The 16354-nt window shown below is 41.2% G+C and overlaps 1 protein-coding gene across 1 annotated transcript in view; it reads left to right on the forward strand.

The window, feature by feature from the left end:
* LOC103366829 (cadherin-6-like) overlaps positions 1–16354 on the forward strand; it is a 98499-nt gene that overhangs the window by 54938 nt on the left and 27207 nt on the right. The window contains exons 5-6 of the mRNA XM_008294669.1: positions 3681–3854; positions 14888–15075. Of these exons, the coding sequence (XP_008292891.1) occupies positions 3681–3854; positions 14888–15075 (362 nt within the window). The remainder of the gene's footprint in view (positions 1–3680; positions 3855–14887; positions 15076–16354) is intronic.

The following is a 16354-nucleotide window of genomic DNA, read 5'->3' on the forward strand; positions in this document are numbered from 1 at the left end:
TGTTACAGCTTTAAAATGTTTTGTGACTGAAGCATTTTAATGATGTGCGGTAACAGCAGAAAATGTTATAATAATAATACATTTTATTTAAAGGCACCTTTCTGGACGCCCAAGGACACTGTACAGAAGAACAGAAAACAAATAAAATACAGGCACAATAAAAGGATGAAAACAACATACAACAGTATAGGGCGAGGGACAATGTGGAGCAGTTACAGAGAATATTAACGTCTGAACAGACGGGAAATGTTGAAGTTTAAAGTCACCTGACAGTTTGGAAAGTGTCGCAGCGTTCATTTAAGCTAGTATTTGTTTAGTACACTAAACATATCACCATTCTGTGTCTGTAGTGGGTGCAGAGAGATGAAGTTGATAGATGATCCATGTGTCCATCCCACTCTGGGTCAATCACCATTTTCTACACTGGTCGACTCTTTAGTGTTTCACCAAATCAGTGGATTTTTCTGCTTTGTTAGTATAACAAAGGGCTGCAGGGTGGCGCAGTTGGTTAGCACAACCAAGAAGGTTGCCGGTTCGCGTCCCGGTGGGGGCACTGGAATCTTTCTGCGTGGAGTTTACATGTTCTCCCCGTGCAGCGTGGGTTCTCTCCGGGTTCTCCGGCTTCCTCCCACACAGTCCAAAAACATGTTGAGGTTAATTGGTGATTCTAAATTGTCTCTAGGTGTGAATGTGAGTGTGCTTGGTTGTCTGTCTCTAAGTGTAGCCCTGTGATAGACTGGTGACCTGTCCAGGGTGTCTCCTGCCTTCACCCTAAGTCAGCTGGGATAGACTCCAGCCCCCCATGACCCTAATGAGGATTAAGCGGTGTATAGATGATGGATGGATAGTATAACAAAGCAGGAAAATAGTTACGCTACTTCAATTCCGTTTTGTTTATATAACACCAAATCATAGTATAAGTAATCTTAGAACAATATTATACAGAGAAACCCAACAATTCCCCCTTGAGCAGCACACAGAGAAAATGGGGAGAACAGAACTCCAGCAGAACAACCTGTGACAGAACCAAGCACAGGGAGGGCAGACATCTGCCTCGCCTGGTCCAGGTGAGGTGAGAGAGAAGAGGGACGTGCTCGAGTCAAAGGCTTCCTCATTTCTAAATGCCTGTAGCAGTTTTAGCACTTTGTGATGGAGAGGACAAAGCACACAGAGCAGACATACAATGTTAATGACATGCAATAGTGGCATATAAATGTGTAACGGGTGAAAGAAGTGGAGGAGGGCTTCTTAGTGCATCCAGTACATCATTGGGAGAATCGCCGGCAGCCTGGGCCTGTAGCAGAGAAAACCAAGGCGCAGTTCATAGTCACCTAACGATAAAGAAAGTTTAAAACCTAATCTTAAAAGTAGAGGGGGTGTCTGCTTCCCCAGTTCACTTTATTAGACAGGACATTTTCCAGTGTCTACTCCACCACCAGAATTTAATTTGTGTGAACAGTGTGAATCAGCGTCTAGGGTGCTTTGAATGGGATGCTCGTCTTTGTTTGGTGCTTCATATCGCATTTTCAGCCAATACATCTGTTTTTCTGCCACATAAAACTCTAGAAAGCCGTCGTATTAAAAAGTAAATACACACTTAGTGCGTCATCACCTTGCTCCGCTAGATAAACAGAAAAAGAAAATGTTAAAAAAAAATCTTCTACTGTTATTTCTGCTACCGTAAAATAAAAAACCCAGCTCAGCCCTGATCTTATGTACTCATCCCTTTAGATAATCAGTTCATTAATCTCCCTCTCTCTGCTCATCTGTTTGTTTCTAACAAATAGAGGAGTCAGGGCCATGGTCAGATTACTGCTGGCTGTGGATTATACAGTAATGATGGAACGTGATCTCTGATGCTGAAAGTGGAACATGTAGACAAACAAAAACATTGAGGCAAAAAGCAAACGTGTGGCTCAAGAACTAAAGGCACCTAGAAGAATTATTTAACATTTTGGGAAGTACTCTTTTCTGCTTTTTTCTCCGAGTGTGAGATGAGAAAGCTGATACCAATCTGTCTTGAAGGTCTTGAGTGGTACAGTTTTCACTACTCTTACACTGCTGTATGTGAGTAGCTTCTAAGTGGTGCCGCAAAAATCCACACTGCAAACATAAAAATAGAAGGGCCTTGTGTTTATGTTGATTACATGTGATATATGTGGCCCTTTTACATAGAAGTGGGTCATAACGTTTCTGTATTTGTTGAAATGAAACTACCGGTAAGCAGGAAGTTACAATTTTTGTTTCAAAAGGGCTTTCAGTTTGGAGTCTTGATCCCCTGCTGGCATTTATTTTCCACTGGCAGTTGCTTAGTAACTTTATTCCTCACACAGTTTCCAGATGTGTAGTCTGTAGATGTTCATTTAGCCATGTTACACAAACTTTGCCAAGTCGTGGTGATACCGTACGAAATGGCACCGATTTACTAATGTGGTCACACAAGGCTCGCACAACGGTTCTGTGACACTTTAAACCTTATAGTTGAACCCTCTCACCAGTATTACACCAAGAGAATAGCTATTTAGGTACTATTTTTTCTTGTTTCAAGCATCATTAGTATATAGTATATTCATTTGTTCTTCGTCTGTTCACACAGTGGTCCCTACAAATGTGCAATACCATCAATGACCATGATGTGCTATATTTTTCTAAATCCATACTGTACATATAACCTATACTGTATACTGTATATATAACTTATCTTATTTTTTATACTTAAATCTCTTCTATTTTTCATTTTTTTTGCTCTTTATTTTGTACTTTGTTATATATGGCACTGAAGGAGTTGCTCTCAATCTCATTGTACATGTGTATAGTGACAATAAAGGCATTCTATTCTATTCTATTCTGGTCACCAGAGATGAGCTGTGTCCATACATTTCAGCACAGATCCTGTCAAAGTTCAAAACTCACTGCAAGGTAGAAAAAAAAAGAGGAAGCACGCCAAAAAGCTTTTTTTTTTTTTTGCAGTATTTCGTGGCTTCTGTACTATAAAATTCAGCTAAACATGGTTGAAATCCAGATGTGCAGCAGCAGCAGGAAATATTGTGTCATTAGTGTAAGTTAATCCAGCTTTGATCCAGCTGTGGGACAGTAAATTGATAACATTGAGGCTCATAAAAATGAGATAAAACTCCTCTTGATCATGTGTTCGCATCATTTACTAATATCTAGTGTGGGGAAAATGAGTACCGCTTGAGGAAAAGTCTCCCAAATGTTGCAAAATCTCACCCAAATTCACTGTAAACAGTTTTTACTCACAAAATCAAAGTCTAATGGCAAAAATTTCACAATTTCAGTTTTCTTATTCCGAGCTGTAATCTTATCTGAAAGAGCAGCTTTGTTTCTCGCCTTTGAGTAGTGTTTGCTCAAGAACGATTTGCAAATCCAGAGTCAAGTTTAAACGATTTAAAATGGTTTTTGGCATCCTTATCAGTTGATTAGAAATACCATTGTAGATACACCTGACTTTATCTGCAAAACAAGTGGAACAAGCCGTGTATTGATTGGAGAAAAAAAACAAAGTATCAGCGCAACAGATGGTAGGTTCATCTCTCAAACACCCACTAAAGAAACAAGTCAACGTAGCATCAGCTGAGGGAAAAAGAAGTGGAAAGACATGTGAAATGAGAAAACTCACGGGCAGAATTTAAACACAAAGTCGTGTCTTTTTCGTTCAGGTGTGATCCGGACAGCCCTGGGTCCCGGCGACATGGACCGCGAGCAGAGGGAACACTACCAGGTGGTGATCGAAGCGAAGGATATGGCCGGACAGAGAGGAGGGCTCACCGGCACCACCACGGTGAACATCACCCTCACCGACGTCAACGACAATCCTCCCCGCTTCACTCAGAGTAAGGCGACGGCACCAAAGGAGGACAGACTGCATACAAATGATGAAACACTGAGTCACACACATGCATTAATTATCGAGTTCAGAGGCACAAAAAAGCGAGTACAACTGTTGTGCTTTTCCATATGAAACACCACATTTAAATGCTTCTAGTCATGTCTGGTAAAGTTTCCCTCTGAGATTAAAACGTAACTTAAATTGAACAACTCTCACTTGACCTGCAGTAGAAATCGACAGGACGTGGAAAGACAAGTTGGAGACTGAAATGCCACAGTTTATATCCACAAATCAAATTCGCCCTCAGGAATCAATGAGGTGTTTCATTTAAATGGCAGCCACCTCTAAAAAAATATTTGATATTTTACCTGTTAATGAGAAAAGGTGTGATTTTATGGAGCAGCACAGTGTGTAAACACTAATGGAAATCTTGTGTGAGTAGTGAGTGAGGAGGAGCTGCTGGCTGTAATTATACACACTGCATATGTCATTAACTTACCACTGAATGAATTTAAGTGGAGCAGTCACTGCTAAGATAATGGCAATGTTTTAAATCAAGTTAGTTCTAGTTGCTTTACTGTCATTATAAACTCCCCCCAAACACAAACAGAGAAGCTGTCTGATGCAAATCTCTGCACAGTTTGGGATGCTGTTACGGCCCAAAGAAGGCACCAACATATTTAAAAAGGAGACACAGGGAACCTGGGTATTTCAACTTTCATTTGTTTATTTTTCAAACGATTTGAAAGAAAAATGAATATCCGCTTAATCTCCCCGTACCCCAAAAAAAACAACCAAAGTCAAATTAAAGGTGGACCCGGCAGGTCGACCAAACAAAACAAAAAGATGTGGCACCGGGCCAACCCTATACAGGCGCCGTCGAACACCGAACGAAAAGAAATCCCACCAACCTAATGTCCAAGAAACGAAAACTGGCCGGCCGATCCCGCCGGGTCAAACAATCTAAAACTCAAAAGGAAGAGATGCCAGGCCGGCATCAGCCAGGCTGTCAACGTGGCAGTTGGTCTGCGAGGACGCACACGGTCCGAGGCGCGCCGCAGCTACGAGGAGCCTGTAGGTGAGATGGTTGGGAGGCAGGAGCAAGAAGCGAGAGAGCAGAGAGAACAGAAATCCAGCCTATTTATAGGCGGAGCAGTGGCTCTATCAATTACCGAAAAAAAATGAACTAAACATGCTGCAATAACACATAAAACGAGGGGAAAATATGCAAAACTAAAGAAAGGGTAAAAAATGTGCCCCCAGCACATAACAGATGCAAAGTTTCATGGCCTCAAAAAGCCCCTTTTCTATGGCATCAGATTTATGTCCGATATCACCAGTAAGCACATTTTATTGAATCATACATGCAGAATAATAACTGACTTGCTCTCAGATTCAACAGAGGTTTGTACAAGAAGCCACAAGCAGGAAACAAAAAATACAGAAAGCCAAAGAATGACACTTGAGCATGTCGAACTAAACAACGGTTTCTTTTTGGACGAAAAGACATACACGTTTTCACAGACTAACTGTGCTCTCAAAGATGAACTCTGCTCGCATGAATTCACCTGACTTTTGACAATTTGAGGGCAAAAGCTGATAGAGGCGCCGGTCCTGTTATGTGTAGTCGCCATCGATGCATTCACACAGACACACACACACACAACGTCCTTGAACCTTTGACTGACAGCTTTCATTATCCGAACAACAGGAAGTCGGTTCGGCCACAGAATCAATGTATTATTCATCATGTTCGTGTTCAATTGAGAATCCAGAATCGAAAAATTATAAAAGCTGTTTGTGATTCATTTGTGAATCCAACACACAAAAACCTAATAACAGCTTGTTTGTGTGAAATAATATAATTTCCTGAGACATGCAATCATCTGAGTAATTATACTGAGTAAAGTTATGCGTTGTAATTAAGGGAGGTATTTTGCCTGGATGTAGATCTATAAGGGTTGCGGTTAAGGTGCTTTCAGACAACAAGCACCTCCATTATCCCGACAATGGCTGCAGTAGTCGATGGCAGCGACAAGGACGGAGAGAGGCTGGCTACCACACTCGTGTGTGTACGCTGCATTGTCATTCAAAATACACAACCACTTGACAGATGCAGGCATCATTTACACTCTTATTCTTCCAGGAGGAACACGGCAAACTGCTAAGTGGCAAGAGAGAGAGAATAGAGCTGATAACTGAGGAATCCAGAGGCAAAACTGATTGGGGTTAGGTGTCCAAGTGGAGATGGCTGGGGTTAGGACGGACCAGTGGAAGACGGATTACAAAGGGATTGAAACCTAAGACAAACATGAAGACGTTCCAGGATGAAGATGTCGAAATGAGCCGGTGGTGACGGGGAAAGAATCTAAAGTGCTTCAGAGTGGGTTAGGGATTCAAGTGGACTGTTAGGGGATAACTTGTTAGTCAGGTGAATCAGATCCAGAGCAGTAAATAGGTTGAAGGCTGAACGTTGGTCAGTTCAGAGGTTTTCAGCTCCTTGTTAAGCTGATTCTGTTGTGGCTCACTCTGCTATCGGCTGCTCATTTCAGGCGTCTTTGTCCTTCACTTCTGCTGTCTTTGTGGCGCCATTTTCAGCAACCTTTGGGCTAGCAAACTACCGCACTGAAAAGATTTGCAGAGGATTTTAAACATGCAGTAAAGCATGTAATCTTGGGTGTGGATTATCTATTTTAATGACAATTCTCACCTCTCTGAATGCAAATGTGCCCCCAAAACAATACCCAAGTCACCATCTCGAGTGAACACCGAAACCGCTTCCTTCGCTTAGCCCTGCCCTCGACGACTGGGATTGATTTAAAGAAATACAAACAAGCCAGAGCATTTTTTATTTTTTTTCTCATACAGCAGAATGATAGTGTGGTGCAGCCAGAACATTATGTTCTACAGAAGAGGCTGGCAAAGGAAGACGAAGCCAATTCAAATGACGGACCTACACTATGCCAATCACAAAACAAACCCATAAATGTGACAACAGCTTGAACTACTAGCTGATGACTTCTTGTGCTCACAGTTGTTGCTCACAGCGTTGTTATGGACCTGTAAATAACGTGTTCAGCTGACATACCAGAGGCCAACAATGGCTGCACTACAAACGCAGTAACACACTTAATGAAGTTTCTCCCGAACTCTATAACTCATCCTGTCCATCACAGCAGGAGCACCGTTCACTCCCAGCATGTCAAACCATTCAAAGTCCAGCCCTGTCTGCTGGAGAAGCGAAACACTACTTCTCCGGAAAATGACTTCGCCAGCTGTGTGCGTCGTTCCAGGGGAATTAGTCCAACTAACATTAATTCTTCCCGAAAGCTTCTTAATTAATTAAACTTAATTAATCCTTAATCACTGGAACAGTCTCATTGTAAACATGCGGGCTTTGTACCAAGAACTCTCTCAAGACCTCTGTGGATTCAACAGCAGCACTGTCTATTTATAATACCTTCTCCAAATCTGGTCTCAAATTGTAGCTTGGACTGCTATGGCTTAAGGCTGCAACTAACAAGTGTTTATTGTTTAATCTGTAGATTACTGCTCAGGATAATCAGCATCATTCAGTCTGTAAAACGTCAGGAAATTGCCAGAAATGCCTGTCAAAGTGGTGTTTAAATGACTTGCTTAGTCCAACTAACAGTCTCTATTTAGAGGAAAGTAGCAGGTTGTCACATTTGAGAAGCTTTAATCGTCAAATTGATGTCTTTATTTATAGGGCTAATTAAAACTGAGTGACCCCAGAAGTGAACTTGTGAAATTCTGACAGTTTTGAGGCTGTCAGACGTGAACAGTTGTATGTTTTTTTTTTAATCCTACTCTTGTGGAAGCAACAAATATTTTATTGCCGTAAAAAAAAAAATAATGCAGCAAAGGAAAAAGTTGAGTTGTTGAAGACCCATTGAACCGGCAGGGCCACCTCCATCCCCTAAAGGCAACACTCTGACTGGGATGCTCCTGCAGCTTGTGTTGTGTTTCCATAAAGCAGCAGTCGAGCTCCAAAAACACTGATTCCTACGTTTTTCTATAATGCAGCTCAACGGCGTGTTTATTTGCTGAGCCTGGTGGACGCCCACTTTCATCAAACTGCACACACGCCTTGTTTGTAATGCAGCTGCGCGAGCCGAGATAACCCTGATGATACTTATTCATTATACACGCGCTTTCAAAGGCTGAGCCCTACTCCTTGTGACTGGTAAAGTGAACTGTGCGTGTGAAACCGCGGAGTATTCCTTTTTAGATAAATGAAGAAAATGACACGGAGTGTAGCAGGAGCGTCAGGGAGGGAATAAACAAATAATCTGAATACTAATTCTGGCACTGATTCCCATAGCAACAGGCCCACTGTGGTCAGCACTAATACATAAATAAATACATTTATGGATCCAGAATAGTTCATTAATTAGAACTGGTGTTCTGTGCGAGAGCAGATTAGCCTGTCCAATTTTGCCATCTAATGTTCATGATTGGAACTTAATCTATATAGGCTTTCTAAATGAGGGGTTAATTATCGAACCTTGTATGTGGCAGAGCTCAATGTTATGAGATGAGCCACAACTAATCCGATAATTCAGATATAATGCTGCATAGACTGTAACGGTCTCTTGATGTTAAAATAGAATCAGAAATGTCACATAGACGTACCCTTTAATATTGTACTACACCAGTTTACATTGTTTTCGCCTCACAGTCTTTACAGAACCGTTTTCTAATTTAAATGCTTTTGATTTCGTGTTGGTTATTCAATGACAATCCAGACTTCACAGCAGCAAGGTTCAGTGGAAATACTTTTAGCTGAAATAGTCAGTATAAAAAATGACAGCATGTGCTTCAGAGCTTCCAGAGCAACAAAAATCACTGTCTCTGGGAGAAAAATAAAAAAAAAAGAGATGTTGCTGCTGAATTTTTTAAAATATAATTTTTCAGTGCTGTGAGCCAAAACAGGATCAGAGCTACTCAGGCAACTACCCCCTGGGCCCCCGGACCCCCCGGGGCTCCAGAGGTTTGCTGTGTGGAAATGAGATTGTGAATCCTGAAGCCATTGCATTTTTACCTAATATTCGTTTTTTTGTTTGTTTTATTAGTTTTATTATCTCGGTTGATATGATGCTTACATAATGTATTTTTATAAGTCATCCAATCCTCCAGTCACCAAACAGGCAGGTTATAACACCAGAAAGAGTGTTTGTTTGGGTTTTTTTTTCACCAAATTATAATTAAACTATGTGTAGTTTGTTTCCCAATCTTTGCCTGTTGGGCTCTTCAAGGGAAAAGCGTTGACACACGATGCAAAGAGACAGAGAGGAGATGAAGGGCTTCAGATGCACCGAGGTCCTGCTGCAGGGTAATCAGACTCTGCTATGAGTGCGACAGAGATAATTCTGTTCACCTCCTTTGTGAGGGGATGGAGGAAGAATTTCAGACGCATTAAAAGAAGTATGTACATGACGTGCACGGTTAGGTGTCGGTACAACGAGATGAGAAAAAAATGTCTTAATGGATTATGTTCATAGTATAAGGTAGAGTTTCAGGTCCATTTAGCAGGCGTTGGAGAGGTTTCAGACATACCGCGTCCTCTTTATCACGCTCAAACTGTCTTCATGACCATGTTTTTTTGCTAAGCATGTTCTTCTATGGTGGCTTGTAAGATGAGATTTAAAGCAGATGATGTGCTGAAGAAGATTGTGTGAAAGTTTTATAACATCTGTTAGTTGGGCTGAAGGTGGAAAGAATTACACGTGTGATATAAGTATTACAGCCACTGGGATGCTGTTTCTGTAACTACAGCCACTTTTACAGAAAGGAGGTCAAATTATTTAGTAAGTTTAGGGAATCCTACTGATCAGTTTGCATATGGTGACAGGATTTGTGTTTAATACAGCCAATCAATAGCTACAGATCTTGGATGAGTTTTGTTTGTTTTTCAAAATTAAATATCCCTTGCTCAGAACATACCTTAAATAATTCACTAATATTTGATCTCTTACTTCATAATAATTCAGTTGGAATCTATGCAGTTTCAAGGCCATGCATGCCTTAATGTGGCAAAAACTACCTGCCAAGATGGCTCGAGAATGTTTAAAAGAAAATTAATTTAGCATATTTTGGGGGGAAGAAATCAAGTGTGTACAGAAATATCACACCAGTGTCCATAACAAACGTATTCTGGTGTATAAACATTTTAATTGGCTACGTCACCTTTTTGAGACTTGCTCTATAATTTTGATGAAATGGGAAAATTTGGCACACTTAGCTTGATAGATAATTTCATGGTCTTAATGTTTAATATTTCTGAATCATGTTAATTCATCTCCCTCCAAAAATAATTACCAAAATCAAACAATTTCACATGAGCAAGTTTGGCAGAAGTTCAGTGATTATTACCGTCATTCATCATTAAATCTGTTTCAATCCAGTGCGTGTGGAGCAGTTAAGTGTAATTCAGAGATAATCTCCGTTTAGCAGGTGTACTGGAGTTTGAACACGGCGACAGCTGGTGTGTTTCTGTGGCTGCAGCAGTGTAAAAGAAGTAAGTAAACTGCTGCACCGTTGGCCTCGATCACATCAGTCAGTCTCCCGACTAATCCTCATGAATTGCCGCAAAGGCAGAGCTTCCTCCCCTTCGCTCTCTGGCACTCTAGCTTTCTGAATCCATCTCTTCATCTTCTGATTGTTTTTCCCTCTCCCCCTCTGTCTCTGCCTCGTTCAATCACAGTCACTATCAGAGTGGCAGTTTCTGCCTCCTCCCCTCCACCCATTAGCAGTAGCACCCATTCAGCCGCTGTTTCCGTCACCGGTGCAGAGTGCAAACAAGATCACCGCGGGATCTGCTCAACAGATTGCATGTGGCATTATCATTCTCTTTACTTAACAGATGCACGTATACACGCATATATGAGCGCCATCCAGTGTGATGACATACTGTATGCTTCCTGTCTGCTGATACAAAAGCCTGCCTTCAGTCTTTAAGGTCAGGAATGGGTGGAACACACACACACAGCCGCACACACCTTGGTCATGTCAATTCATTTCACTTCACACCAGGACTCCAATCAGTGCTGTCGGTGTCGGAGCCAAGAGGCAACACAATCTCCAACCAGCCAGAAAGAAAACTGAGTGGAGATGAAATCTGCTTCTCCTCTCTTTACCTCTGGGCTCTGCAGGCTTTCAGCAGGCTCCCACTTGTTTGTTTCTGTATTTTACTAAGAGATGGGCACATAAATACACTACCAGAAGTATTTGAATAGAAGGAGCATTTCCTCTTTATGGCCGCATACATACAGTTCATACCAACATACATTTAATACCTTTAGTGAGCAAGGAAACAAATTCATCATATTTAATGTGGGAACCTCAAACACTGTCGTTCAGCAGCACCGTATGTAAACAGAACTTGTTTGTTTATAAGAGAACTCCAAGGGGAACCTTTTATTGCTAACATCAAGGGCTATATTCAATCGGGACTAGGGTTGTTTATTTTTATACTAAATAACTTAATGCTACCTGCAATCAACACTGTCAAAAATTCATGTGACTGTTGCAGAAATGTGATTGTTGAACTACCACAGTATGGTTGTTTGTGAGCTTGAATGTAAGGCTGGCACGTTGGAGCAGCAGACTTTGGCTTTCTGTACACATGCTGAGACCTTTTTAATGGTGAAAAAGGTTTATTGTGCTTCTGGTCTTCACCAGTACTGGTTGCCAGCCCAGTCTACGACCGCTCTGCTGTTCATCCAGCATTACAAATCTAAACCGTCTCCAAATCACAGATGTCATTTGACCGCTCCTCTCCACAATTCCTTCATCTTGGACAAACATGTCACTCAAAATCACACTTTTTTTTTTTACTTTTCAACAACATTTCTTTTCCCCTTGTTTGGCCTTTCACTTGTATGTGACCATGTTGAGGTGGTCTGGGAGGGAGAGGAGGTTAATTATTAAGATTGCTTTACCACCAAAAATCATACACGTTTGCAGGTTCTAAAGGGCCACCCACAGAGGACCAAAAGAAAGTCATTTTTCTTTGATCAACACATCAGTAGGAAACACGGATCATGAGACCTTAAAGCTACTATATTAACATTTGAAGCTGTTGGCCTAGTTTCATACAGTCTGTGTTCTTTCCCTCATTTCTTCCTTATATATATATATTCTTATATGTGTGTGGTCTCCACAGGTCACCATAATCTGAAGCTACTCAAATCACTGCATGAAATAGACTTCCTGGTTGGTAAATTATATTTATTTCACAACAGAGCCACCTTATCCCCACACTGTGGAGGTCAATGGTTCAGGCCCGCACCTCTTCTCTCACATGCAATCACCCACCTGTCAGGAAGATGGTGACGAAAGATCAAGCTACATCACCTTTTTCCACATCTCTGTGAACCAGTGCCTATAGTTTTTGCACCACTGAGCTCTCATGTGTGCATTCATCTTTCTAATGAGGGCCACTGCAGCCCTACTGTAATATTCCTCTCTGTGTAATTGATGGACTGTTCTTGTTGACAGTCTGATCACGTCCTGCATTTACCTGACGAAGACTTCCTCCGCTGTTTTTCTTGACTATCGCAGTAATGCACAAGCGTCGTGGTTATCAAATGCGAATCGTTCATCACGTCTAAATAAAGATGTCGCTTGAGGCACTGTTCCTATTAAAACAGGAGCCACTTGAGCAGCCTTTGTGACTGAAGCTCCTGCCGACTGCGCCCAAACAACGAACCCTCTTTCAAAGTCACTTAGATCCTTTCTTCTTACCATCCTGATACAAGATCGGTATCAGCATATTTATACCTGCGTCAGTGCACAGTTGCATGTTTATTGCAACACGGCGCACTTATGTGGAGGCATCTGCATTTCTGGTGTTTCTCTACTCATTTATTCAAGTTTGTCAACCGTCTGTATGTACGTACACATGTTATAAAGGCCTCGAAGTGTTTTTTTTGCTGAATAGGATGGTGGATGTTAGCAGCTGCAGCGGTGGAAGTATCTCTTCCCCTCTCCTGATAATACGTGTGAACTGTGTATACACATATCCTTTATCACAATATCTCTATGGCTACAAAATCACAAAAACACCGAAACAATGGAAAGGCTCGGCACTGACTGGCTGCCACGGTGTAAGACGCCTGCTGTGGCTCAGCAGCATATAATTACTCAGTCAAGTGGTTTATACACACCACTACATCTCTGAAACGGAGCGCGCACATAAACACACATCCTGAGCTAAGGAGGTGTCCTGATATGAAACTGCCTCGGGTTCATATAGCAGAGTGACATCTCATTTGCATTCATTTAGGTGTGTTTGTGTGCTTGGACTCTATTTAGTTACCTAAACGAGCTGCTTTTTTTAAATATATATATATATATGCACAGGCCGTGGCTGTGTTTGCTTCAGAATGAGGAAAGAAAAAAAAATAAATCTTAGCAACAGACATCATTTCTCAGCAACAAACTGATGGCAAAACACAGTGTTAGCACTTATTCTGGAGAACAAAAGGATACATCACGCTTACAAAAAATACATTGAAATGCTTTTTTTAATGATCGTCAGCAGTCTGGCAGAGAGACATTGTTCCAGCGCCCAGCTTCCATCAGCATTTACACTCTATTTTTTATTTTTTTTTTGGACAGAGAATGCTTCTTTTGTTCTTGCCATCTACCTGTCTCACCTTCTTTATGAAGTTCTAAGACAACAGAAAGATGTTGTTTCACCGTTCAGCATTTATACTGTCATTTCTTTTTTCAAGGAGAGAAACTTTCTTGATGTCTTTGTTTCCATTTATGTGGCGTGTTGTGACCCTGCTGCACAGACAAATTTAGTCCAGTGTTTTTACGAGTAATCTTTTAGTTATTTCGGTAAATAATTTAGAATGTAGGGGGTAAAGTGCAAAAGAATAAGCAGCTCCGGTAGCAGAAGAGCGGCGACCGAGCGAGTCTCCCCGGGCATGGCTCTTATCCACGCGTTCTCAGGTGTGGATAATTAGGACAGTGAAGTCTATGCACCTCCCAAATTCTCTCACGCTGCCACTTCAAAGCTAGTAAGGTGCAGAGGGATGTAACGGGGGCGTTCTCGTTTTCTCTGCAAGGTGTTTCGCACATTAAGAGTGCCAGAGCGTACTTAGACACACCTAATAGTGAAGTTAAGTGTGTCATGGTTAAAGTGTCTCTTTAACGCAGCTTGTGGTAAACCTCTACATCACTGTAGCAGGTGCGAAGTTAAACCACAGGACACTTAACAGCTGCTGCTAAGCCGCTTGTTAAAGTTGCACATTATCACGTCTGATATGGATCAATGGATTTCCCATTTAGATGGTGTGGATAGCGCTGCTTGGCCCACCCCACAGATGAAGCATATAAAATCAGTTCAATCACCAGTGTCACGACAGACACAAACTGCATAGTTAACCGGCATACGATAATAAATGAGATGTGCTTCTTACTGATAAACAAAACAATCAGACCATAAATCATTCCCAACCAGAGAAATGTATCAGTAGGCATATCTCTTTAATGACTGACACGTTTTAATACATTTCACCCCTGCTTTTGTGTCTTATTGTGAATTTTTGCACATTTTGTTTTAATGCTGTTCTGAATATAGGATGAGAAAAATTACATTGCTCCCATGACATATAATAGCATAACAATATGTCGTTTAATTTGTCTGCAACCATAATACCTCACTACTGAAGTTACTCAGTTTTTTTTATATAGCGCCAAATCAAACCATATGTCATCTCATTGCACTTCACATAGTAAAGTGAAGACCTCACAAATTTAGAACAGAGAAACCAAACAAGTTTCCTCTGGATTCCCTCTAAACAAGCGCTTGGTGACAGTCAGAAGGAACAAAAAAAGCTTCCCTTTATCGGAAAAGACCAAAAAATGAATTAAAAAACTTAAGTATTCCACACATACAGCTTTTATAGTTGTATCTCTGTTACACATGGATTTATTGTAAGTAAAACACACCATTATTACATGGATGTACATATTTTGCAGCTGACCCTGTGCGTTGTTTTTCAGGTATATACCAGTTCAGAGTCCCAGAGTCGTCCAAGTCCGGCTCTCCAGTTGGAAGGATCCAAGCCACTGACAGAGACATCGGGAGGAACGCCGAGATGTACTTCACCATCGTCAGCGGAGACGGCATGGACATGTTCGACATCTCCACTGACAAAGACACTCAGGACGGAGTCATCACCGTCAGCAAGGTGAGAGGAAGGAAGATTAAAGTGGGAAACTGCGAGCTCGGACTACTAATCACGTTTGCAGCGCCAACCTGAAAACCCGATTTGTAGAATGCGTCCTAAATAACAATAATTAGGGGGAATCACAATGAAAAGCTTAATAGGTTATTGTGAAGTTAATGTGAAAACAAATAGCAGCAGAGAGAATTCCAGGTGTCGTGCACAAGAAGTGAACAGCACAAGTCAAAGTGAATCTTGTGTAAATAATGTGAAATCCATAGCTTTTCTGTTGCCCATTGTCAAACGAGGCTGGCTTTTAATTATCTTGATATTTTTCTCACCGCATTGGTTAAATCAAATTAATTCTAAAGCAGTGATTCAGCAGATCCCACACTTTCGACTCATAAGGATCCTGCCCACGTAGTCTGTTTTACACATACTGTTAAATATGCAAAGCCCAGGCATGCTTGACAGATGAAAGAAACCAAATTAAACTTATTCATCTTTACCTTCACAGCCCCCCATCCGAGCCTTTGCAGCAGGCGCTAATACACAGACTGAAGCTTTTCATGCTACTGGATTTTAGAAATAATTCAGAGTGTCCTCACAGGCTGTGTGTTTACTCATGTACGATCACAATTGATATTTAGAAATTCTTTTGTTCCTCATGCTGACACAACCCAAGAAAGTCTGCAAGCTTCAACAAAGACGTAGTGATATTCTGTCAGCAGGGTACGAGATGATGAAAATATCCAGGATTTCTTCAAGGAAGCAAAAAAAAAAAAAACTGCACATTTAGAGTTGTTCAAGTTAATCTCGAGCTTTGTTCTTGTCTGAAACAACAACCATGCCGTATTGTCAGAGATGATGTCAGGGAACAGATTTCATCAAAATTATTTGCGCTTTGGAAAAGCTATTATAATTTGTCATCAGATTGGATCTGTCAGCTGCTTTGTATCACATTTTTATTAATGTTAGACTTTCCTCTGTAACAGCATGTGCAGGTTTTTCTCATTCTTTTATCATTCAGACAGCGGCGGTGATACAGTAAAAGAGATGTGTCCTTGCATTCCATAAATCCTGCCTTTGATGCTAAATTTCTCAGCTATAAAATTAAATATAGAGTCGCTGAATGGCTCGCAGGATTGAGAGTAAGTGCGGTGTTCTGCTCGACATGGAGCCTTCTGTTGCTTTGACTCTATATAAATTCTATCTGTGTTGTTATTGCTGTCCCAGTCGTTGCATCAGTCCTGTTTCAATAAGTTAAAATAGCACAATAGCAATTCCGTCTGTGCTTCAGGCT

The sequence above is a fragment of the Stegastes partitus genome, unplaced genomic scaffold (assembly GCF_000690725.1).
Source record: "Stegastes partitus isolate 25-593 unplaced genomic scaffold, Stegastes_partitus-1.0.2 Scaffold984, whole genome shotgun sequence".
NCBI lineage: Eukaryota > Metazoa > Chordata > Actinopteri > Pomacentridae > Stegastes > Stegastes partitus.